The sequence below is a fragment of the Cheilinus undulatus genome, linkage group 21 (assembly GCF_018320785.1).
Source record: "Cheilinus undulatus linkage group 21, ASM1832078v1, whole genome shotgun sequence".
Taxonomy (NCBI): Eukaryota; Metazoa; Chordata; class Actinopteri; order Labriformes; family Labridae; genus Cheilinus; species Cheilinus undulatus.
In genome coordinates this window covers 39,047,825-39,072,049 of record NC_054885.1, presented here as the reverse complement: position 1 = coordinate 39,072,049, position 24,225 = coordinate 39,047,825, and the positions used below count along the sequence as shown (strand labels likewise).

General features: G+C 39.7%; 1 protein-coding gene and 1 long non-coding RNA gene across 3 annotated transcripts in view; one reads left to right on the top strand and one right to left on the bottom strand.

Annotated features, from left to right (window-relative positions):
- The window catches only part of LOC121529403, a 33,101-nt gene extending 12,655 nt beyond the window's left edge, over positions 1 to 20,446 (top strand). Inside the window, exon 4 of one of the 2 annotated variants that reach the window (XR_005993573.1) lies at positions 18,953 to 20,446. This is a non-coding gene — a long non-coding RNA (uncharacterized LOC121529403). Of the gene's footprint in view, positions 1 to 5,299; positions 5,627 to 18,952 lie in introns of those variants that run through there. The other variant, XR_005993572.1, reaches the window with a different exon arrangement.
- On the bottom strand, positions 16,843 to 22,709 carry hoxb13a (homeobox B13a). Its single transcript, XM_041817208.1, has 2 exons — positions 21,781 to 22,709; positions 16,843 to 17,436 (listed from the first exon to the last, which is right to left on the bottom strand). The coding sequence occupies exons 1-2, from the start codon at positions 22,451 to 22,453 to the stop codon at positions 17,189 to 17,191; spliced, it is 921 nt and encodes a 306-aa protein (XP_041673142.1). The 5' UTR covers positions 22,454 to 22,709; the 3' UTR covers positions 16,843 to 17,188.
- Between the last annotated feature and the right edge of the window lie 1,516 nt (positions 22,710 to 24,225).

Below are 24,225 nucleotides of genomic sequence, written 5' to 3'. Positions count from 1 at the left end.
ACCACAGAATCAAAGCGGTAATTAAGGCTCTCTAATGAGCGTCTCACCTGTTTCATGATGTCCAACATGAGCGGGTGTAACCGAGGGGGAAAATCAGACAAACGGCTCCATGCTAAACAGGCACATGCAGCCTCCTTTATAAGGTTAACGCTGCTGTTTGTGGCTGTAAAATGACACACATGACTGTGCGCCGGCGTGGAGCGTGTTTGTGTTTAACAGCAGAATGAAGTCTAAAACGGACGCTGGATTTATTTAAAAGGACGAGACGTTTCACTGTCTGCTGCTTATGACAATCAGGAGTGTGTGTGTTTTTACATGTGTGTGTTCTAGAAGTGTGTTCAGATTAGTATTTTAGAAAATGCAATATTCAGTTTATACACATTAATGCATTTTCCACAATCTTTCCCTTTTCCCTGACTGTATACCAGTGTTGATTTCATCAACTAAAACTGAGTAAAAATGTTTGTCGACAGCTTTTTTTCCATGACTAAAACTAGACTAAGACTAACAAAATAGATCTGTGATGACTAAAACTGACAAAACTAAGGTTAGTTACAACGTATCTGTATCTATTCACTCTCTCAGCTGTAGAAAGCAGGAACCCCAGGTTTGCCAGAGAACACTCTACTATGATTTGGTACCAGATTTAGGCAAAGAAAATAAATGCTTGGACTAAAAAGGGTAAAATGTGAGGACTTTTATGGACTAAAACTAGACTAAAACTAAAATGCATTTCATTTAAAGACTAAAACTGAGACTAAAGTTCAAAATAGCTGCTAAAATGAACACTGCTGTAACCTGCTAAAGTTCTGCAAAGAAACAAGCTGTACATGCTGGACACAAAGAAAGGCCATCTTCCTTTAATGCTACTTGTAGTTCTCTTGTAATTCTCTTGTTGTAGCATCTGCTGCTGATTTGGGTGATTAGTTCATGGAGATTATACGAATGAGAGACAAAGAGATGCCTCAGTACACAGTACCACAAAGTAATCTTTGCTGAATCACAACAGTTTAATCAGAGGGTTCCTTCAGGTGTTAACAGTAAATTATTCTCAGTTATTACCTGAGGAATACCTCTGGTCCTGAAACATTTCTGTAGCATTGAGCAGACAAATCTATAATCACATATTTCTATCTGCTTCTTGAATAAGCTTTCACCTTTGTGATGTGTCTGAACAGCCGCTGTTCAAAGTTTAATGCGGGGAAATAAATCTGACTAACAGTAGTTTTTAGGGTTGTGAGGTTCTTTCTTATTTTTGAGGACTTTTTTCAAACTTTGCTTGTAAAGGCAGGAGAAACTCAGTAGATGTGAGGAGGAGAGAAAAGGAGGAAGATGTGCAGCAAAACTCTGAGGGTTGGGACTAAACTCGATCGGTGAATCTGGATATTTGTCGACCTCTTTAGCCACTAGATCTCCACACTGATCCTGTCTGGGTGTTTTTTTATATCTGAAGTGCCATCGTGTTTCGACCTTGAGGGAGAGTAGATCACACCTTATTATAAAAAAATAACACCTTTTATGTCAATTAATAAATGAAATATTTAAGTTAAAGTTATAATTACAAAACAAAAACTACCACCTGGGCGTATACGCCTCTGAAAAGTTTACAGTAGCGGGACAGTAAAAGAACAGAGGCGGGTCAAGAAGAAAGGCTGTGGTGAAAATTACTATTATCATATTATTATTATTATTATTATTATTATTATTATTATTATAAGGTTTATTTGTAGGGACAGATACAGCATATATAGACGACTGAGAACAGGCATCCCATGCATCATAGTGTTTGTAGTAAATGCTAATTTGCGACACCTGTCCCTAGAAGGGCTTTTTGTGAGAATAAAAAGCTGAAACAGTTGATTAAAAAGGGAAAAAGTGAACTGGGTAGAACAGAGACAATAAAAACACATGAAACAGAGAGGATGTTATAGAAAATCAAACATGAGAGCAGCTCTGTCCCTGAAATAACCAGGATCTGGTAGCTCTCTAAAAGGTGGTGAAGTTTGTGATCATTTCAGAGAATTCCCGAATTTTAACTCCTTTCACAGGGAATACAGTCGCAGCAAATGAAATCAAACATTTGATGCTGCTCTGGAGTCTCGTTATGCATGTGCAGAAAGGTGGAGGAGCAAGTCCATTTAAGCATTTAAACACAAACTTTACATTGTGGAAATTAATAAAATTACTAAAACTTAAGATCTTGTATTTGTTTAAAACATGGCAGTGATGGTGTCTACTTTGTTTTTTATCCAGGACTTTCAGAGCCCGGTTATAGAGACACTCTAAGACAGGGGTGTCAAACTCAATCACAGCAGGGGCTGAAATCTGGATTCAGGTCTAACCTGAGGGCCAAACAGGGTCAAGATTTAACCGAAAACTGTCAACTGTGTTTTCAGAGGTAATGAATTAAACAGTGACGATAAAGGATTTTAAAATTTCTAAAAAAAAATTCAAAATGAGTAAATATCACCGCATCAATATTTCTGTGTCCATGTCAAATAAATGCTAAATAAATAAATAAATGACTTAAAGGCTCAACATCTGAGATAAAAAGTCAACTTTATAAGTTCTAAAGGTCAAAATACAAAATCAAAAATCAAATCAGGTTTTTAAAAGGTAAATATATGAGATAGAGACCTAAAATCATGAGTTTAAAAAGTCAAAATTGAAGATAAAATTCAAAATTGTGACTTTAAAAGGTAAAAATATGATAAAAAGTTCTCGATCTGGTGTTTAAAAAGTGAAAAATGTGATTAAAAGTCAAAATTATAAGTTTAAAAGGTCAAGATTTGATTTAAAATGAAGATTTGTGAATCTAAAAGGTCACAACATGAGAGAAAAAGTCAAAATTATGAATTAAAAGATCAAAATATGAAATAAAAAGTCGAAATCCTAAGTTTCAGTCATAATCCTAGGATGTAAAATGAAAACAAAAATGAATTTCTTTCCCTCATTCCTGACTTTTTATCTAATTATTTCTACCCTCTACTTTTTTCCGATTTCTATAACTTAAAAAAGATTATTTTTTAATCTTCAAGGTTAAATTTATATTTTCATACTGGAGGAATCTGCGGACCTCATAGCAGCAGGCCAGTTCTAATGAAGATATGATCGTCAGGCCGGGTAAAGCTGCACCGCAGGCCGCATTTGGCCCCCAGGCCTTGAGTTTGACACCTGTGCTCTAAGGATTTGATCACTGACTGATTTGAAACCAGGCTGTTAAACCATAAGAAAAGTGTGAAAGAACCATCGAATTGAAAAACAAAAAAGGCACAATTACTAGTCAAGCAGTTTCTTATCATCCTAAAACAAAAGATGAAATGATGCATAAAATTATACATGCTAGGGCTGACTTATATATCCTATACTTGTGAGTTTTGACTCCAAAATATAATTATTTAATCCTTAAATCTTTGTGGACTTTAGTGCAAAATGTGAAGAAAATCCCTCAAAGAGTTCTCTGAGTCAGAAGACTGGCCTGCCTGAGCTGTGGATGAACAACCTGAAAACCTGGAGCCTGTGGTCTTGGCCTCGCTGATGCTGAGGCTTATTAAATAATAACAATTAATGTAACGTCTTAAAGGGAAATGCATGATAAACAAAACTGAAGATTCAGTTGAAAGTGAAAGTGAGAGTTTTTGACTAGATGTTGAAATGTCTCGGTTCTCTCCTACATGCTGCTGATTTTACAGCACAGATTTAACAGATGTCACATTTCATAATTCTCAAAATACCATAAAATATCAGAGCAGTAACATTTTTACCACAGTGAGAATGCTTTTATTTACTCTGATGTGGCATATTTCTGATGTTTGGTCGAGTTTACCATCAACACTTTGCCTCATTAAATGAAAGTTTTCTTGTGGTTCGCTTCATTCAGAATTACTTTGATACTTTTCTTTTATTGCGTTTTTACAGTGAGTCACCAAAAGAACCACCTAAAGAGATATGTGGTCTCTCTCTGCCCTCCCTGAGCAGCAGGATGTGATCTCTGCAGATTATCACCGCGTCCGTCAGTGTAGCCGTTGATCACATGATCAGCGCTGGCGGGGGTTTAACGTTTCACTGTGTCCACATAAGAGCTGCCGTATCACTCCATTAAATGTCCTCTGTGTTTCTGGGGGGTTAAAAGACTCACTAAGAGAAAACAGCACCCAGTTTAAGGAAACAGTGAAAAGCTTTTGGCCAAAAGTGGGCCAGTCTTGTTCCCGTAGTATTTGACGCAGCACTCAGAGTCTGCCTAGCACTTCATTTATGACACCATGATGTCACGTCCAGCCGCCAATCACCGCCACCCACCGTGGCTGCTGGAGGCCCGTCCGTCTGTGTGGCGTTTACTGTCACTTCCTTTTCTTCCAGAGCTGTTAAAATACTCACACATGCACACACACACATGCATGCTTCTGATTGGCTGCTTATATTTCACTGCATTTTTCACTGTAAAGTCTGTTTATTATTGCAGAATGTCTGAATGCAGCCATCTTGGATTTGAACTGAATTTCTGTTTCACTTTTATTTTATTTACAGACCAAATTTAAGCTCATTTTCACTTTTTTCAATAAATAAGTCACATTTCTTTCCTTTCCTGCAGTTAACCTAACCCCACTGATGTTGTTCAGGCTGTGTGACCATGAATGAAAAAGTCTTTAAATGAAGGCTGTGTGTCTTTTAGCTACATGATCCATGTCTATTTTCTACATATAATTTTGTAAAGAAAGGATGCACTGTTGTCATCATACTGCAATGACAAACGACAATATGATTCTAGCAAAAATCAGAACCCTGTTTGATGCCACAGCAGCAAAAATAGACCTCCTAGACACGCAGTAACGGGCAATTTATTGCTTTAAATACCAAAAACTGCAGCCAATCTCACATTTACTGTCTAGATCATACAAACCCATCTGTTTTCTATATGCAGGGATTTTCAAAATGCTCTATACTCTTAGCGTGGTTTCACACTGGGACTCAGATCCAGATCCAAGTACACTTGACCCCAAAGTCCACTTCATTTGAGCCATACTCGGCCTCATGCCTGGTTCGAGTTTGAGATGAGTGCAACCATGCCCTGGTACGGGGTACTCTACTTAAGTGGTGTTATGTATATCTGTGCAGCACGGGACCGTGTCATCCTCTGAGCTTCTCATCAGATGTGGAAGAGGAGGGTGACAGATGTGTAGGGAGAGGGTCGTTTTTGGCATCTCCAAAATAATAAAAACATCCATCGTATCAGGGTGGACTCTGTCTGCTCAGGGCATAAACAAATGTGGCTGTTGTGGTTGTCTCTTCTTCTCTGCAGGTTTGTAAAACAACTCGGCGCATCCTGCCGCCTGCATGGACATAAAACCTGCATAAGACATGTGCAGAGACTGGGAACAGATCTTGCAACCTGTGGGTGGAGGACTGTGACGCCAGCATGATGGCGCTCTACCAGCTGAACCAAACCAGAGCCCCTCAGTCAGATTTTTATCCATACAGAGAGCACGGTCTAAATTGAGCAAATATTTTAGCAACATTTGGACTGAGTGGAGCTGGCGAGGGGCTCGCTACCTGCCAACTTTTCCAAATGTCATCAACTTACTTCTACTAGTGAGACACTGTGCAGGAGTTGAGATGATTAAATATAATAAATTCCCCACTATAAGATGTGTAGAACTCTTTTAGTTTCAGTGGTATCAAACAAAATAATCATCTTGTCATCAATAATCATGTTCCTGTTGCTCAGCATTAGAGCTGGCGTCTCTATAATCATGTAAATATAAATGACACTGCCTTAAATCTTGGTTGTATCTTAAAACTGGATCCCTACTTCAAACCTCCAGACTCATTCAAAGGTGTTTGTGTTTTAACAGGACTGTTGTCCGTTCCCCTCTCCGCCCTTTGCCCCCACCCCCAGGCCACCCTCCACCCCCCAACCTGGGCCATTCCAGACCAGACAGAGGCCAGACCACTAACTGTTTACAAGCTGTCTGTCTGTCTCAAGTTCAACTGCAAAGAGTCCGAGCAGGGAACAAAAAGACGCTCCACGATGCAGACGGAGGAGGAGGGAAGGTGGTAAAACCGGCAGGGAAAGAGTCAGGAGGGGGGGGGGGGTCTGTTGGACATGAACTTGAGACAGAAAAACGAGCCTCAGTCCTGCATTCCTGGTCTGAAGCATAAAGGATTCTCGGGGGACTTTAGTGTGAGAGGAGGTGGCTCCTCTCCTCCTCTTCCTGTGTCCTATAAACTGCTGTCAAATAGAACAGAATAGCATCAAATAGAGAAAAGCACTTTTTATTTCTGTGGCTACAGTGTTATAGTTACAGCCACATTTACATAATGCTAATTTTAATGGAAAATGGTCACGGTAACAACTGTTCATTAGGGGACCTTGATAAAATGCATCATTTTCATAGTTAAACTGCAATTTTGGAGTTCCTCTCAAAATGGAGACTTTTTGCACATGCTCATTATGGTTTCCATGTGAGATTTGGTGGACTACAACAACAATGGCGTCCTCCTGAGTGCTGTTAGTAAAACTAATCTTATGTTGGTTAAGATATGCTGTGATTGGGTATGCTTGAATGGCTAGTTGATGGGAAAATACCCAATCATTTTAAGGATTTTGGGGAGGCCAATCAGATTTGGCCACCATGGCCCCGCCTCTGGAACATTATTGGTGCGACTATTTGCTGCTGTAATCCATTAGGGCGTTATAAATTTATATCTTTATATTTTGGTTGCCAATATTTTTACCATTTATAGTGTCGTCTCAATTTAGTCCCGAGAAAAAAACTGCTACAACTCCTTGTCAAAATGTTTGTTTACAGTATTAGCATGGTAGCACTGCCTTGTTTCGAAACTAAGAAGAATAATACAGTGTAGCACAAGCTTTATGCTCTATTGAGGGCCATATTTAGTGTAATTAAGAACATTTTTAAGGGCCAATCAAACATTTGGCCCCCGGGCCATAGTTTGGACACCCCTGATCTAAGTGTAGGGCGTCCTGATTCTTCTGTGCAGTGAAGCTGCCGGTGATAAGAATGAATGGAGGCTAATTAACCAAAAGCATAGAGGCTACCAGTGCCTCTTTAACCGCTTTTCTCCATCCAGTTCTAAAGATGCTTTTAAAGGGCACTGATGTGTGTCCTGTGGGGTAGAGGTGAGATTTAAATGAAAACTCTGTTTAAGGCAGCGCACTATGAGGGAGTCATGATGTAGTTTTCACGGTTTAAACGCTGGTTCCTGTATACACAGTCATAACAAGGTTATTAAGGGACAACTCAGCTAACAGCCTGTTAGCCATAGATTATGGTCTTGTAGAATAAAGTATTATTAAGCTATTAATAATGACTTATAAGCAGTTGGTGTGCTTCTAATTAGCATGCTAATAAGCAGCTAATCAATGATTTATCGCACCAGAGACGGTTCCACTTTATCCTTTATTGTTGCTGTTTCAAAGACATAAAAAAGCCAAACTGGTACCAAATGAAGAACCTTTGGGAGCCTAAAGACCGGCTCTTGTTCCTGAGCCGAGACAAATAGTTTAGATCAGGGGCATCAAACTCAAGGCCCCAGGGCCAAATCCAGCCCGTGGTACAGTTACACCCGGCCTGCAAGATCATATCATATTCTTATTATAACTGGCCCAAAAATATGAGGTCTGCAGATTTCCTCCAATGTAAACCTAACCTTGATGATATCAAATATCCTGAAGTCATAAAAATGTGAAAAAATAAAGAGTACAAATAATTAGACAAAAAAATGTGTGAAAAGAAATGCGTTTGTGTTTTCATTTCATATTTTCAATTTTGCGTCGCATGATTATGACTTGAATTGATTATTTGGGCTTTAATTCATATTTTGAGCTTTTCAATTTATTCTTTCAACCTTTTTCTTATATTTTGACATTTTAGATTCACCACTTTAACTTGTAGTTCATATTTTTGCCTTTAAAACATGACTGTGACTTTTCTTTTTATATTTTTGCCTTTTAAAAGCATTATTTTAACATCTAATTTTGTGTTTTGACCTTTTTAACTAATACGTTTGACTTATTTCAGATTTTATGCCTTGTAACTTTTCATTTTGACTTTTTTAGTCTCAAAATCATTTATCATCAGTGCTAATTTTTCCCCCATAATTGATTACTGGTGAAGATGAGGTTGACAGTTTGGTTAAATGTGGACCCTGTTAGGCCCTCAGGTTAGACCTTAATTCAGAATCCGGCTGCTTCTGTGATTGAGTTTGACACCCCTGATCCAGATCTCTAAAAGGAGCCACAATCCCCATCACACTGAGCGATTCTAGACGGACATAAATAAAGCTGTGCTTTTTGTTTACTAGCAGAATCATGTGAGCTGACAGGGCGCTGCATACCAGTACCTGCTGCATCTAGAAAACCAGTCCAGTCAGGATGAAGGCATACTAGACCACCTCTGTATCAGAACTATCAGATACCAAACTGTGTTAGTACACATTTAGATGCAAAACAATAAGGATGATCACTGGTGTCTGTCAAAAATGGATATGGATCCATGTTAATGCACAGTGTAAACGGGGTCAAAGTGCACAGATCTGAACGAGATTTAACAGGAATCCTGAGGAAAATGAAAAATAAAATACAAACCTGTTTAATAACACTGAACTGTGAGAGAGAAGTGAGTGCTGGTGAACTTGTGGACTCGCACAGATATTAACTATCTTTCTATACTTCATTTTGCCGATGTTCAGTTCCCTCCTTAAATCAGAGCTTATCTCATCTGGAGTCCTGACTGGCTCTCCTCCCAGAATGATGGAAATATATCCACATGTGTGGGTTTTAACATGCTGACATCAGCTGACTGCCGCCCTGTGTTCTGACCGTTTCTGCTGTCTTATTCAAAATGCTCTCACATGCAGAGTTTAATTCATTAATCCAAGTTGTTTCCTTTATCTGGTCTTTTACATCTTCATGATGATTGCTGGTGTAGTCTACCCTACACAAACATTTAACAAACCACAGCTTAGCTTTGTCCATGCATTATTATTTTGTTCTTATGGATCAAATATTATCAGTGATGCTCATGAGGGATATTTTTTAAATGAGAGCCTATTGTAAACAACCTTTTTCCTGCAGACTTGTGGAGAATTATTTGTATTTTATGTAATAATCTTCACTCTGTCATTTCCTCTTGGATCCTGTAGTTTGTTTTTATCATCTTTGTGACTGAAATCTTCCTCTGTCTCTCCATCGTTCCTCTCTGAGCGTGCAGCTGTCCACAGCCAGGAATGTAAAATCCTCTCTGTCTCTATTCACCGTTTTTACGACCACAGCAGGTCAAACCACTCGCCAACGTCTCCACTCAGTGCTGTCAACAAAACCCTGACTGCCTTAGGTTGAAAAAGGAACTCAAAAGCATGTATTCTGTAATAATCCCACTAAAATCCTCTCAGCTCTAGTAGAATGTTTGTTTCATGAATTATCAGACAGAGATGTCGCTGATTATTGACTTTCTTTGTGTAGTTTTCTTGGTCTGAGGCTGCAGGTTCGCTGAGGAATCATCCTATTACTATGTTTTTTTCTAAGCACTGAAATGTGAATGAATTAGCACCATGAGCATTAATCAGCTTATCAGAAACATGTCTCTATAAATGTGCACGACATCTAAATTTCATCTGTAGTATGAAGCAGGCAGAGTCATACTTTCTCTCTCCCATGCAGCTTTTCTGTTGCTCCCAACCAGCACATTTCCTCCTTTAATTTACTTTAATTGAACACATAATGAGGTAAACTCTTGGTGCATGTTGCAGATAAATATTTGGATATCCTATGGCAAAGGGGAACACATTATTCAGATGGTTTTGTGTTGGTAACATGGTGTTAGAATGCTCTTTAAGATTTGAACATTACACCATAGTTAGCAGAGCAGCATGCACAGACAAATCTTTAGTTTCAAATGGAAAAGTGATGGGAAAACACACGAGAACTGCAAGAACTAGAGTAATCGGACACTACTGAAAAAAAAATTCTTTCCAGTCATGTTGAGCCAGTCTTTGTTTTTGTAGCACATAGGGAAGCACAATGTGCTTTAAATGCAGTTAATCAGTCAGTCTTCAGTGCAGTCATGCAAGAAGGATCCAGACCCCCTTCACTCTTTTACTTTTTCAGTTTTATGCTGATGCTGCAGGCTTTTAAATTGATTTTTATTCTCTTTATTCTACACTCAGCACCCCACCATGACAAAGGAGAAACACAATTATATTTTATTTATTTAGCAAATTTATTAAAATTTTAAAAATATCATGTTGACATCAGTATGCAGAGCCTTTACTGTAAATGTAGCTCAGGTTCCTCCTGTGTCTGAGATGTTTCTACACTTTGACTGGAGTCCACCTGTGCTAAATCAACCTGATTAAACATGATTCTAAAGGCTCACACCTCTCTGTAGAAGGCCTCACAGCTGAGCAGAAACCAAGCCATGAGGTCAGAGGAGCTGCAGGATTGTTGACAGGCACAGATCTGGGGAAGGCTACAGAAACCAAGGCCCTTCTCCTCTGATTGCTCAGTTTTGCAGTTCTTGGAAGAGTCCTGCTGGTGCCAAACTTCTTCTTCATCTCTAGAATTCTGGAGGCCGCTCTTATGAGGCACTCTTTGACAAAACATCCAGTGTTACAGCAGCTATGAACTAGCCAACACTCCAGTTGAAACAATAAAAATCAACATTTTCTTTAAGCAAATACATGACATAAAAAGACATCAGAGTTCAGTTGAATATGACGTGAAAATGGTAAACAGACATACAAATGGAGCTTCAGCTTTCTGCATAAATCCGTCTGATGTGTGAGAGAATGAAGAGAGACCACACCAGTGGCACCATGATGCAGTCTGCCCCCCCACTTCTCTGGTATTTGGACTAAAGGGGAGACAGAGCTTTATGAGCTTCAGGGCTTCCGTCCGTATTGTTGGTTTTAAAGGAGGACAGAGACGGAGCTGTAAAGAGAGTCAACAGGCCGCCAGAGCACACCGCCGTTTGTCAAGTTCAATGTTAATGTTTAACGGTCTGACCCACACCCACTCAGAGAGAGAGGGGAATGAAACCAGCTTTTATTGGCCAGATTCCTGCTCCTTCTTTTTAAATTTAACATCAGATCTAATTCTTTTTGCATGATAAATCATAAACTGCACCTGTCAAATCGTGGTTCTTTCACGTTTCCTGTTCTGTGTTTGACGCTCATTTCACTGTTCAGCTTAAATGTCAAATTTAAAGTTTAATTTCACTTTTAAAGGCATTGGAAACTTTCTTTTATCACATCTAACTGCCTCAGCACAGCCTATAAACTAATTTATATTTTAAGCTAATTTTCTTATAATACAGCCACAAAGACAGGTTTACCAAAAGGCAAAGGTAGGCAGTCACCTGGGGCCACGCGCTCCAAGGGCCCTCAGGATATAATCAGTATAGGTGTGCATCAACAAAGAGGTTAAAGTCTCCTTTCAGTGTTAAAGACTTGTATTCTAAGGTAAATAAGGAGTCAAGAGTGAATAAAATTGCATTAAAGCAGATTCTGATGATCTGTGGAGGACCCCTGGCCCAGACATCGAGGTCTGAGCCCCCTTTAAAAAGCCCCCAAATGTCTATCAGTCTAATGAAAGTACACTAAATCTCTAGACCAGTGATACTAAACGTGTGGCTTTTTTATGTCTTAATTTTAGAAGTTATTCCCCCAGGAAATCTTTAAAAAAAGAAACTTTATTGACATTTTCACCATTTTGCCACTTTTCACCCATTTAAGCTACCTTTTGCCATTAAATGCCCCTTTTGCCCATTTTTGCCCATTTTTGCAACTTCTTTTTCCCCCAATTTTTGCGACTTTTAGCCCTTTATTTCAATTTTTTGACACTATTCGTCCAAATAAGCTTTTTGCCATTAAATACCACTTGTTTCCTTTTTTTCCCAAATTGTTGCCTCCTCTTTTTGATACTTGTTTTCCTATTTTTACCATTTTCACAGTTTTTTGCCCATTTTAGCTACCTTTTGCCCTTACATAACACTTGTGTCCTATTTTTTGCCAACCTCAACTGCTTTCTGTCCATTTTAGTCACGTTTCACTAATTTTTTGTCACTTTTAGACCATTTGTTGCCGCCTGAAACTCATTTTTATGTCACTTTTCACCCATTTTTGCTACTTTCTGACCATTTTTCCACCTTTTCTCCCCATTTTCTCCCCTTTTCACCCATTTTTGTTGCTTTTTGACCATTTTTGCCACTGTTCACCACTTAGATTGTGGCTCTTGCAAAGGTAATTTTCAACAATTTGGCTCTTTGGTTGAGCAGGGCTGAGTAACACTGCTATAGACTACTGAAACAATGAATTGGCGGATACTGTGTAGTGCAATGGACCAATAAATCCAAATGTCTGATTGGCTGTTTGGGGATCCAGACTTATGATCTGGGTATGTCCTAGTTCTCTGGATTTGGGACCTGTATTATATTTTGTTTATGGCCCACATTGGCCTCTGAGTCCCTCAGCCAGCCCTGAATGCAGCTCCAAAATGTGGCTATATTCAACACAACAAACATGCTTAAACAGTTCCTCTCTTTGTTTTCCGTGCGCATGCAGGAATAACATGGCATTAACCCTTTGCGCACATGCGCATTCTGAATATTTTCAGGATGTTTATGGTTGTTGAAAGTGAGAAGCTGAAAATGAGAAGGACTGAGTCAGTAATTTGTAAAATAACCCCATGAGTCAACACATAGAGGTCTTTTTTCAGAGATCGAAGGTCTATCGGCGTGCGTAAAAGGCGCAGCAGGAGTTTTAAAGGCGTTCTTTGGAGAGAGGTTTATTCTGTCTCTCTTACTTTGGCTACGCTATGACTGTAAAATGTTTTTACCTTTTTAGATTATTTTTTTGTTGGCTTTTTCTGGTGAATTGTGCTGCAGAATGAATCTCTGCCCACAGTCTCGATCGTGACCACTTTCTTAATGCTGGTTGGTTGATTCCTAGAAATAAAGATGACTTTGCAGAAGAATTCCTGATTTGATTGGTTAAACGTGAATTTAAAAAACGGGAGAACCGTGCAGCAGAGGAGCTGAGGCTGCTGTGAAGGAAAGGGTCGAGCAGAAATGAGTTTTAATAATTCATCAGCGTCTCGCCCTCCCAGCGATCTTCAGGACAAAAATGGCATCACTCCATGTTGTTCAGTTTTTGCATCGTAGTGCTTTAGAACTTTAATCCTCCAACTAAAGACAGTTTAATTTATCTCAAGGCCTAAACGGTTTGGACACAACTCAGTTGATCGTGTTTGACATTGATCCATTTTAATCAATAAAATATTGACTGGGTAGACTGTCCCTTTACTAGAATGCTTTTATAATTACATGTTTTTATTCTTATGAGACTTTTATTCCCAGCGTCTAATTTAGTGATTAATCACTGCGGTCTTTTTTAAAAAGGGAACATGTTCCTTCCTTCAACACAACCACGCATGCTCTGCTGTGTGCAGAAAGAACAAATAAATCAACCCTTTTGCTTCAGTGCCTGTTCAGCATGTTTTGTTCTCTGCGCAAACCACCAAGTCAAATATAAACGCAGACAAAAATGAGCGCAATCTCTGCGTCATTCTGCGTGGAGCTGAGATACTGGTAGGCTAATTAGTTGAGACGTTGCTGTAATTGTGGTCTCAGCAGGGCATCGCAAGTTGCTGCTGCTGCTTTCACTGTCGCAGTCAAACACCCTGATGGTGTTTTTTATATTAATGTGATTTTCCTTCTTATGTGTTCCCTCTCTGCGCTCTAGGGCACCGTGGGGAATGACAGTGTGCGTAAAGATGAGCTGTAATTTGATAACAGAATCATTTAAACCAGGGGTCATCAGGTACATCTGCACAGGGGCCAGGTTTATTCTGGACAGGAACTCTGGGGGCCGGACTTTCAAATACACAGAAATCAAAGAAATGTTCTGGTCTGATTGAAATGTTATCGTAGTATTTGTATTTTCTTTGAAAAGGCAGGACATTTGTAGTCATTACCAGTGAGATCTATCCCTATCTATCCCCCATTTTTAAAACTTTTAACCCTTTTTGATACTTTTTGCCCATTTTTTCCTCTTTGACCAATTTTTGCTAGATTTGAACCCCTCTTAACCCCTTTTTCTGCATGTTTTACCCACTCTTTTATCAATGTTTGCCACTTTAAACCCCTTTTCATGACATTTTTTCCAACAATTATTGCAACTTTTAAATCAATGTTTGCCACTTTTCACACATTTTTCCATTCTTTAACCCTTTTTGCAACTCTGCCAGGCTATTTCTGCTGTTTTTGCCACTGTTAACCCATTTTAAATACTTTTTGCCTCTTTAACTCATTCTTTTTTCAATTCTTTAGTCCATTTTAAACCACTTTTTCTGCTTATTTTATCCTCTTTGTGCCACTCTTTTATCAATTTTTGCCACTTTTCTTCTATTTTCCACTTTTTAACCCCTTGTCATTACTTGGTTGCACTATTTTTGCCACTTTTAACCCATTTTTAATACTTTTTGCTACTTTTTATGCTTTCACCATTTTTTGCACAATTTTAACCCCTTTTCATTATTTTTTGTCCTATTTTTGACACTTTTAACCCATTTTATATTACTTTTGCCTCTTTCTTCCCTGTTTTCATCACTTTTTTCACTGTTTTTTGTCTCTTTGTGCCCACCATTTATCACCCATCATCTTTCTAACACTTTTGCCAGCCTTACCCCTTTTTTAAAAATAAATAATAAGTGTGACTGAAAAGTACATTTCAGTAAAAACAGATCAGATGTTCAGTCATTCTAAAACTACTTCTATATTCATCGTTTTGGGGTGGATTTAACAGCTGCAGACATTTAAAGCCAAAGGATGCTCTTAAAACCACAACATCTTCTTTTCCTTCTTTTCTGAATTTAAGGATCTTTCAGGGGCCGGACAGGAAGCTTTGGGGGGCCTGATATGGCCCCCGGGCCGCCAGTTGATCACTGATTTAAAGGAATATCTGATTCAATCATCCGTTAGTGAATGTGGAGCTGTGAACTCCTCCTCCTCTTGGATGTGAATTTCTAGTTTGACTCTGATGATGATGATGATGATGATGATGAAGATGAAGATGAAGTCCTTCCACACCATGAGAAGAATTCTAATCACAGTTCAACAGAGACAGACAAACGGCAGCTCCGTGCGTTTGGGATAAATCTCCATAAAATCTCAAATGATCAAACACGCATGCGCGGTTTCTCAAAGGTCTCTCCTGTTTGGGTGTTAACTTTCTACAGTTGGAGTGAGTCGAGGTTTCTGTGGAAAACCTGGAAGAAGAAAGTCCAGACCAGGAGTCCGTCTCCTGCTGGTGACCCACAAACCTCAAACAGGCAGCGTGGGCGCGCATCTCCACGTGAACGCGCGGTGAATCCGTGGCTGCAGCTGTATCAGTTAATCGGTCTGCTGTCGTAAAAAGCTGATCACGTGACTTTCAAGGTCAAGGGCGTCTCTCTCTCTCTCTCTCTCCTGACAGACAAACACAGAGCGACAAAAACACAGACAGGACTCAGAGTCTTCCTGCTGCTGGCTACGGTGGCCCTTAAGGCCATCAAACATAGATCCCTGAGCCTCCAAATATGTCAGGAAACGGGTTTCTAAATATTACATTCTTAAATGTGCACAATTATTTAACAAAACCCGGGACTTTTTAAAAACTCCCACTAAAACCCGAACATTTCTAGTAGCGACAAAACATGTCAGGATTTTTGTGTTGTTGTTGTTGTTTTCGTTCCAGCAGATGTTTAACTGTTAGAATTACTGTTTATTAAATGTTCCTTTATTTTCCGTGATTTTTCCGTGTATAGCCTTAAATAATAATAATGATAATAATAATAATAATAATTTCTCTTTTTTAGATTTGAGGAGTTTTTGCAGTTTTTGCACATCCAGTTTTCATTTGCATTTTATTACTTATGCTGAGAGGTGTTCGGCTTTTTTTTCTATAGAAAATGTTTTTGGATGAAATCGGCCTATCCACCTAATTCCTGGAGCCGCTACTGAAATAATTATTCAATAATAATAATATGAAATTAATTTTTATTATTATTACATTTCTTATTAAATTAAATGAATTGTTATATATTTATTTTTTAAAATGATCATTTATTAATCAGTTAATTATATAATAATATTATATATTTATTTTTAGTTTTAGTTTTTTTAGATATGTAAACCGACAACAATAATGATCAAGAATCAAACCTTTTATTTCTAATTGCGGGAAAGAAAAAAACAAAACCAGTAATAATAATTTTTTCAGTTAAGATGAATTATCTTGTTTTATTTTTCTTCTTTTGGTCATTATGATCGTTTTATCGCGCATGTGCAGTGCTTCAAAGATTTAAGGATGGATGTTTGACTGGCCATTCTGTCATAAATCATTTTTCTTTCTTAGATTTTCATTCACATTAAATAACGTTAAACTTCAAAAGTTTAAATCTGTTGAAGGAACTTCAGTCTTCACATGAAACAAACCCAGCAGGCCCTGTGTGAGGGTTTTGGATATGAAACGAAGAATATCTGTGAGCCTGCATCTTTACTTTGGATCATTTTCCTCCGCCCTCTTTAGTTTGGCGCGTTTTGTTCCCACGGCTCCGGCCTCTGCGCGCCGGGGCTGGATGGCATTGTTGTGGCGATGTTCACAGTCTCATAAACACGTTTCAGCCTCCACTCTGCGGGTATCATCTTCCCGCCTTTGATTGCGGATTAGTTTGCACTTTTTACGGGAATAGTTTTGCAGAAGAGGCGACCAGAAGCGAACTGCGCGCACGGATCCAAAGTTTATGATGAAATGTAAAGATATGAGATGTAGAGGAGACTGCTGTGGGATTAAAGGTGTTTATTAAGTGATGCACTATACTTTGATTACGGGCTTACAGGCGTTATAAACAGTATGAACAGCACAGAGAGGGTTTACACGAACAACACGGACAGACAGACAATAAAACAGGGACAGGAGACACACAGATACATCAGAGCAGGCAGGAAGGTGCTGTATGTACAGAACAGGGCTTTTTTTGTCTTGACGCGCTTTTACGCACAGCCCCAGTCCACGAGGAGTACCACCGAGTTTCTTTATTAGGATTTCTCTCAGTTCGTTCTTCATGTCTAACACACAGGAAACATCCAGGTCCTTCATCTGAACCGTGCAGAGCGCACGAGCCCGCACGCTACGGCGCGCTGCTCTTCACTTTGGCCACGAACTTCTTCTCCTTCACCCTCCGGTTCTGGAACCAGATGGTGATCTGCCGCTCCGACAGGTTGGTGGCGGTGGAGATCTTCCTCCTCTTGTCCTTGGTGATGAATTTGTTGGCCGCGTATTCTTTCTCCAGCTCCTTCAGCTGCACCTTGGTGTACGGGATCCGCTTCTTCCTGCCGCGGCGGAAAGGCGAGCCGTCGTGCTGATGAGCCACCACATCTGAGGGAGAGAGAAGAAATCCAATTTAAAAGCACCAATTAGAGGTCTGAGTCTAATCAAAATAATTAAGAAGTCTCCACCGGTCTAATCCACGGGTGTCCAACTCAAGGCCCGGGGGCCAAATCCGGCCCGTGGAACGATTATATCCGGCCCGCGAGTTCATATACCTTTATTCTAACTGGTCCACCAGTATGAGGTCTGCAGATTTCCACCAGTATAAAAATGTAAACTTCACCTTGATTATTTAAAATATCCATGCTAGATAAAAATCTAAAACAGAGTAAGAAATATTTTAAAAAGCTCGAGATGTGGGGAAAGAAATTAATTTATGTTTTATTTCACATTTTCAATTTTGCATCTCAAGATTAAGACTCAAACTTATGATTTTGACTTTTTCTTTCATGCTTTGACCTTTTCAGCTCATAATTTGGCCTTTAAATGTCTCATTTTTATCTTTTAGATTCACAATTTTAAACTTTAAGTCATATTTGGACCATTTTAACTCCTTACTTTGGCTTTTTAATCTCATATTCTGACTTTTAAAAACATTTCAAATTTTTTTCTCATATTTTGACATTTTAAATGAATAATTTTTACTTTTTATATCATGCTTTGACCTTTTACACTCCTAGTTTTGAATTTAAGTCACAATTTATCTTTTTAAGTCACCATTTTGAATTCTAGCTCATATTTTGACCTAAACTTCTAATTTTTGGCTTTTTAATCCCATATTTTGAAGGATCAGACTCACAATTTGAAATTTTAAGTCATATTTTGACCTTTACAGTCATGATTTCAGATTTGACCTCATATTTGACCTTTCAAACTTATGATTTCAACTTCCTCCTCCTATATTTGCTCTTAAAAACCTAATATTTCTATTTTTAATACCGTCTTTTGATCTTTTAAACATAAATTGGAATTTTTACCTCAGATTTGAGCCTTTTATCTTATCATTTTTACTTTTTTTGAATTTCCAAATGATTTATCATCAGTGCTGTTCTTTTAATGGTTTATTACTGGTGAAAATGAGGCTGACAGTTTGGTTAAATGTTGACCCGGTTAGACCTGAATCCAGAGTTTGACAGCCCTGGTCTAATCTTAGCCTGGTAACCATGGTGAGGAGGAAAACTGATCTAATGTTGGTGTTCTACATTTTAATGTGCCGTATGCGTGACATTACCATGGAGCGGTATTTGATGTTTAATGTATTTAACAGCTGATATCAACAGGACCCAAAAATGGGCCGTGGTGCCATTTTCCGAGGGTCATGAATGCGTCTAAAAATCTCTGATGTACGGTAGCCATAAAACTGAGAGAGTTTTCTACAGTATTACTACATTTATCTCCTTATAATGGGATATCACAGCTGGTTTCCCAGTGATGTGTTTATTTATTAAGATTTCCAGTAAAAGTCTAAAATTACGTTTTCACCAGAAAAACAAAATGCATGCCGGTCTTAGCAGGACTTCTGCAACCGTGCTTTTAAAACACTCTTTACTCCATCATGTTTTAGGGATGCACCAATGATCAGATCAGCGTCGTCATTGGACGATATCGACGCAAACATCAACCACCTGCAAATAACAGCATGAACCAACGGCAGAAGCCAGTGATGGTCTACGAGCCTCATACTGGACAAAAGACAAGCTGTGATCCAACAGCGGTGCATTTTTTAAAATGTTTAATTCCATCTAAGGTTGTCTGGGGATCCATACACACTGTGTTTAACCCTTTAAACACACTACCACCATAAAATACACACCTGTACTGGCATTTCTAAGCAGATATATGTAGGTAGATACTAGGTAGGTGGCTGGATGGATCCTCTGTTAAACACTAGAGAAATTTAAGTACCCAGTAGCATTTTCCAAGACACAACATGAAACACCCGCTGCACCCCCCACTATCCCATGAGTATTTTTATCCTTGAAAAACTGGACAAAGATCAAACATTTAACCTTTAAGATTAAAGTCACACTCAGAAAGATAGATTTAAATATTTGCAGGAATAAAAGTTAAGCATGTAAAGTGGTCTGACATTTAGAGCACACAATAATCAGTCGTATTGCTGCCCTGCAGCGTCTGCAGAGAACGGATGAGTACCAGAGAGAGGAAGAACATTCAGCATGAGTCTGTGATCAGTGATCGATGCAGAAATCCTAATCAGGATTCTTCTGGCTGACACTGACATTACAGTTAGACTGATTTTACATCATCACACTGAAACACTTCAACATGGCTCTAATAGAACATTCTAAGCACACAGAAATAACACGCAATAATAAACATCCAATAAACTGATGATGTTTTGAGGTGATGTGGCAAAAGTAGAACCACAAACACTCAAACATGAGCCACACATGACACAATAAGAGTGTTTGGCACAGTGTTTAACATGGGTTATGACATTTCCATGACTATGAGGCAAAAATCTGAATAAAAATGAACTTGATTGACCTCCCTGTCCAAAAATAAAGTCTCTTTGACAAGATTTTCTATAGGAAAAAAAAATAATTTTATAGTGTTTATCTTTGTATGGGGGTTCATATTCACAAATAAACCAAAAATACAACTGCAGTTAAATAACAGCACTACATCCTATTATTACAGACTAAAAGATTAAAGACAGAAGACAGAGCAAAGATTTGTGAGACCCTGAAAACATCACTTTAGTTTGGTTTTTGCCTCATTTATATGTGAAGTGTTTTACATATGAGTATAGTTATATTCATGTTTGTCTTCATGTTTTTATTGTCATTCTGTGATGGAGAAAGCCAAACTACAGACTCAGAAGGACAAAAATATCATCAAATATCTGAATGTTGTGTGCTGAATTCTGCTTCAGAATTCTGACTTTTACTGTTCCAGTCATGACGCACATCCTAAAACTCTGGATGTTTCCCCCTTTAGAGGACTTTTCTATAAGTCATGTTTCTATACTCTTGTTGAAATGTTGTATATTTCTATTTTTTGTAGTCTCATTATCAAATAAAGATTTTCAGCTGTGTTGGGTCACATGAGTATTTTTGTCTTTTTAAGATGGCGACTCACTAGAACATTCCCAAGTTTAAGGACGTTCCTGTTTGCTCAGGCGTCACTTGTTGCTGAATAAATTCTTTACCGGAAGGTTTCCGGTGTGTGGATCTTCATGCTTCTCTACGTCACTCTGCGCTGTGGCGTTTTTCCTCATAGATAATTTAGTTTAGAAGAAGGGCACGCGGCTTAATTTCAGTAAAAGTTTCACAGACATGACTGCTGTGAGGATGAAGTCAGAGGCTGTGTGCTTGCAGCTGATTGGTCAGCTACGCTGCGACAGCCAAACAACATGGTGGATGTCTGTTTTCTGCACGAGCATGCAGCTGCATCCTCCTTCAAGTGCACAAGCTTTTTTTGTGTTTGCGTCAAAATTGCGTTTTTCCAGAGTGCGTAATTTCGCCTGCCCTGTTTTATAACTAAGGAGACTTTCACAGACAGAATAAAACAAAATCTTTCTGTTAACATCCCAGATCAAAAACTTGAATTCAGCTGCTCTCCTATGATAATTAGAAATATTTATCACCCTGCTGAGTTTCATCGCTCTGCTAACAACACAACAGACTCTTCTTCAACAGGTAATTATTGCGTTAACACAAGAGGAAGCACGTGACCTTTACATTCATAAATGGACCTAATTCGCATACAGGCGCGTAAACAAAGCTAGGATTGTTCTGGACTTTAAAGTGACATGTGATGATGCACATTTAATCTCAGTCAAACAGCTGGATTTATTTTACGCACCAGTTGCGCACAATAGCCTCACACACCAGGGGAGTGTTTGAGCTGTGATTGAAATCATCATTAAGGAAGCAGCTCCACACAAAGAGAGAGAGCCTCATGTTCATCATTTACTCTGATCAGATTCATTAATAAGCATCTTAGTCGTGTCATCAGATCTGCTTGATTAGAGGAGTCCCACTCAATGGCACAGAGCTCATCAATTCTGGTTCATTCACGCATGGCTCAATTGCTGGGCCTTTTTTTTATTTTACTGAATTATTTCATGTACTTTCCAGGGTTCTTCTCCCCTCTTACTTGAGTTTTTTTTTTTTTTTTTACCTTTAACTCTCATAAAAGCCATCTTAGTGGCGAGTTTTGCGGAATTGGCATTCGCGAAAAACTTGATACTTGCATACTTGGATGTCTGTTCCTGGTTTTTCATGCATCTATCTCTAACAAATATAAATAAATCATATCAATACAAGAAGCACCCATGGTGTTGTCACGCAGCGGGCCTGTGCGTCATTTTACGCACAGTTCCTTTAAAATCTAGATTCTACGAACAGGGGAATGAGTCGGCGTTACCTGCCAGCGCTGACTTCCACAGATGTCCAGCCTGTCCCTGGTCCTTGGAGCAGTACATCTGACCCCCCCAGCCGTTGGTCAAAGCCCACGGCTGGTAGCTGTCCATGGGAAGCAGGGTGTCATGGCGCGGCTCGGTGCCCAGAGTCTGGACCACCGAAACGTCCAGGTAGCTCGCCATGGACTGGTAGGGGCTGGGGTATCCGTGATAGAAGGCGAACTCTTTGGCCCGGTGGTTGGAGAAGTCTTCAGAACTCACTGTGGTGTCCATGTACTGCGAGCTGAGCGCGGGTCCCTGCGTGCAAGACTTCAGGGAGCCCCGCCCCATCCTGCACGGGTAGTATCCGTTACCGAAGTAGCTGTACGGTAACGCCGGGGCGGCAGAGGAGCTCTGGCACGGACCGGCCGCGCACTGCTTCCCCGAGGTGGCTGCCGACTCAGTGGAGCCCGAGGCGGACACATCCACGGTGGAATATCCCGCCGAGGAGTGCACGAGGCCGGATGGGTGGCCGCTCAGAGCCGCGGAGTGAGCCATGATGTTGCGGCACTGAGTGGACAGGTTCCCGCTGCCCACCAGCCCCTCCATGTTCTTGTTTAGCTCGTCCAGGTTGTTGTCATACACAAACATCACCGTGTCCGCGGGCCAGCGAGGGTTTAACACCAGGGAGGCGGTCATATGCGCTCCTGCTCCCGGGCTAGCCTCCGTCACTCTCCGCTTCTTCTCAGACTGTGTCGCTGCTGCCGCGCGCTGCGCTGCTACATCTGCTGCACGAGTTTATTCAGCTTTACGCATCGATCCTTCTCTGCGCTCAGGTGATTCTCCTGTACTGTCACGCGCTCTGTCATAGCACGCGCCCTGCTGCACCGTAAGTGACGGTGCTCGCTCGAGGCAAAGACTCCCGGTAACCTTGCCGGACCTCCTGTTACATTTCAGCCGCAGCTTTGACGCAACGAACCCCGAGAGGAGGGAGGGCGCGTGTCCATTGGATGAGACTGGATAATCACGTGATGAGACAAGAGGGAAAGGGCGGAGAAGAAGAGCCTTGTTGGAGACTGTCACTCAAAGAAAAATATTTTTATGAGACTCGAGCTGTGGCACGAGAGGAGCAGGGGCTGCGTGCAGTGCTGCAGCTCCATGAATATGCTGGGGTTCCTCGTGCAGCTGCGTGATGTTAAACTGGAGTCTGATCTCCAACAATGGCACAACAAGTGTAGTGATTTATTTAGTGTTCCTAAACTCACTGACATGTCACCATGACTTTGGGAACACAATAATTAATCACTCCACTCGTTTTTAGCTGTGCGCAAAGACGCACACCAACGCGCTTCGACGAGTTCAGACCTGTGGGCCCATATGAGCAATAAACTGATAAAAATAAATATGAATGATACAATTAAGGACAAAGACAAAAGGATTATATCACTGCAGTTCATAACCTGTCAGTAATTCAAACACAGACGTTTGTTCCAATGTTTCCAAGAGGAATAAACCAAAATATTTTATTTTTGACTCAACTATTGGACAGACAAGTTTGCCCATTTTTCTTTGTACAGTGTGAAATTTTGAGACATTATTTTCACTTTCACTCTTCCATCTCGGTAAACTGAGAAATATTCCAAATTCAGCGTGTATGGCACCATCTGGGTTTGGCGTCACTGTAACTGCACCGCAGCTGAGTAGGAAAAAAGTGGAATATGAGCTCTAAAAAGACGTTTTAACATTCTCCATGCACATTGAAAAGGTCCAGACTGATGTGATCTGATCAACAGACTGATGACTGATGATGAAGGTCAGAGATGAAGATGGAAGGAGAAAAATCCTCTCATTTAGTTTTTGAACGTTAAACTTTACGCAGCGTGTTGTTCTGGACCTGCGTTAGCTCATCTGAGCTCTGCCTGTTGTGCCGTTTTTAATTCAGTTTATTCGTCTGAGTTTTTGCTGATTTTGGGTTTAGTTTTCATCCTCTTGTTTGGCTTTTCGTGACCTTCTCCATTTTATCTGATTTTTGATGCGCAACTATTTTACGCACCAGTTGCGCACAACAGCCTCACACACCAGGGGAGTGTTTGAGCTCCCTTTGTCCTTTCTTATGTCTGTTAAAGCACTTTGTAATCATGGATGGTGTACTGGAGGTATAATATCAGTAAGATATATTTTTTAAGCATTATATGCTGAAGTTTCGACATTCTTAATATGCTAAAATGGAACAAAAAAAAAATTTGTGATGTACGGAAGCTCTGTGCAGACAAACATTCATGTGTTTTATTGTTTCCTGTTTTGCTGTAATAACAAGTAAAGTCAGCTAATTTTCTCCAGGTCTTATTTATGATACTTTAATCATTTATCTCAGTGTCCTGGGATAAGAAAGCTGTAGCTGACCTTCCTTTAAGGTTGAGGACTGTTATGTTGGACACAATATTTTTATAACGGTGAATCTAACTCACATT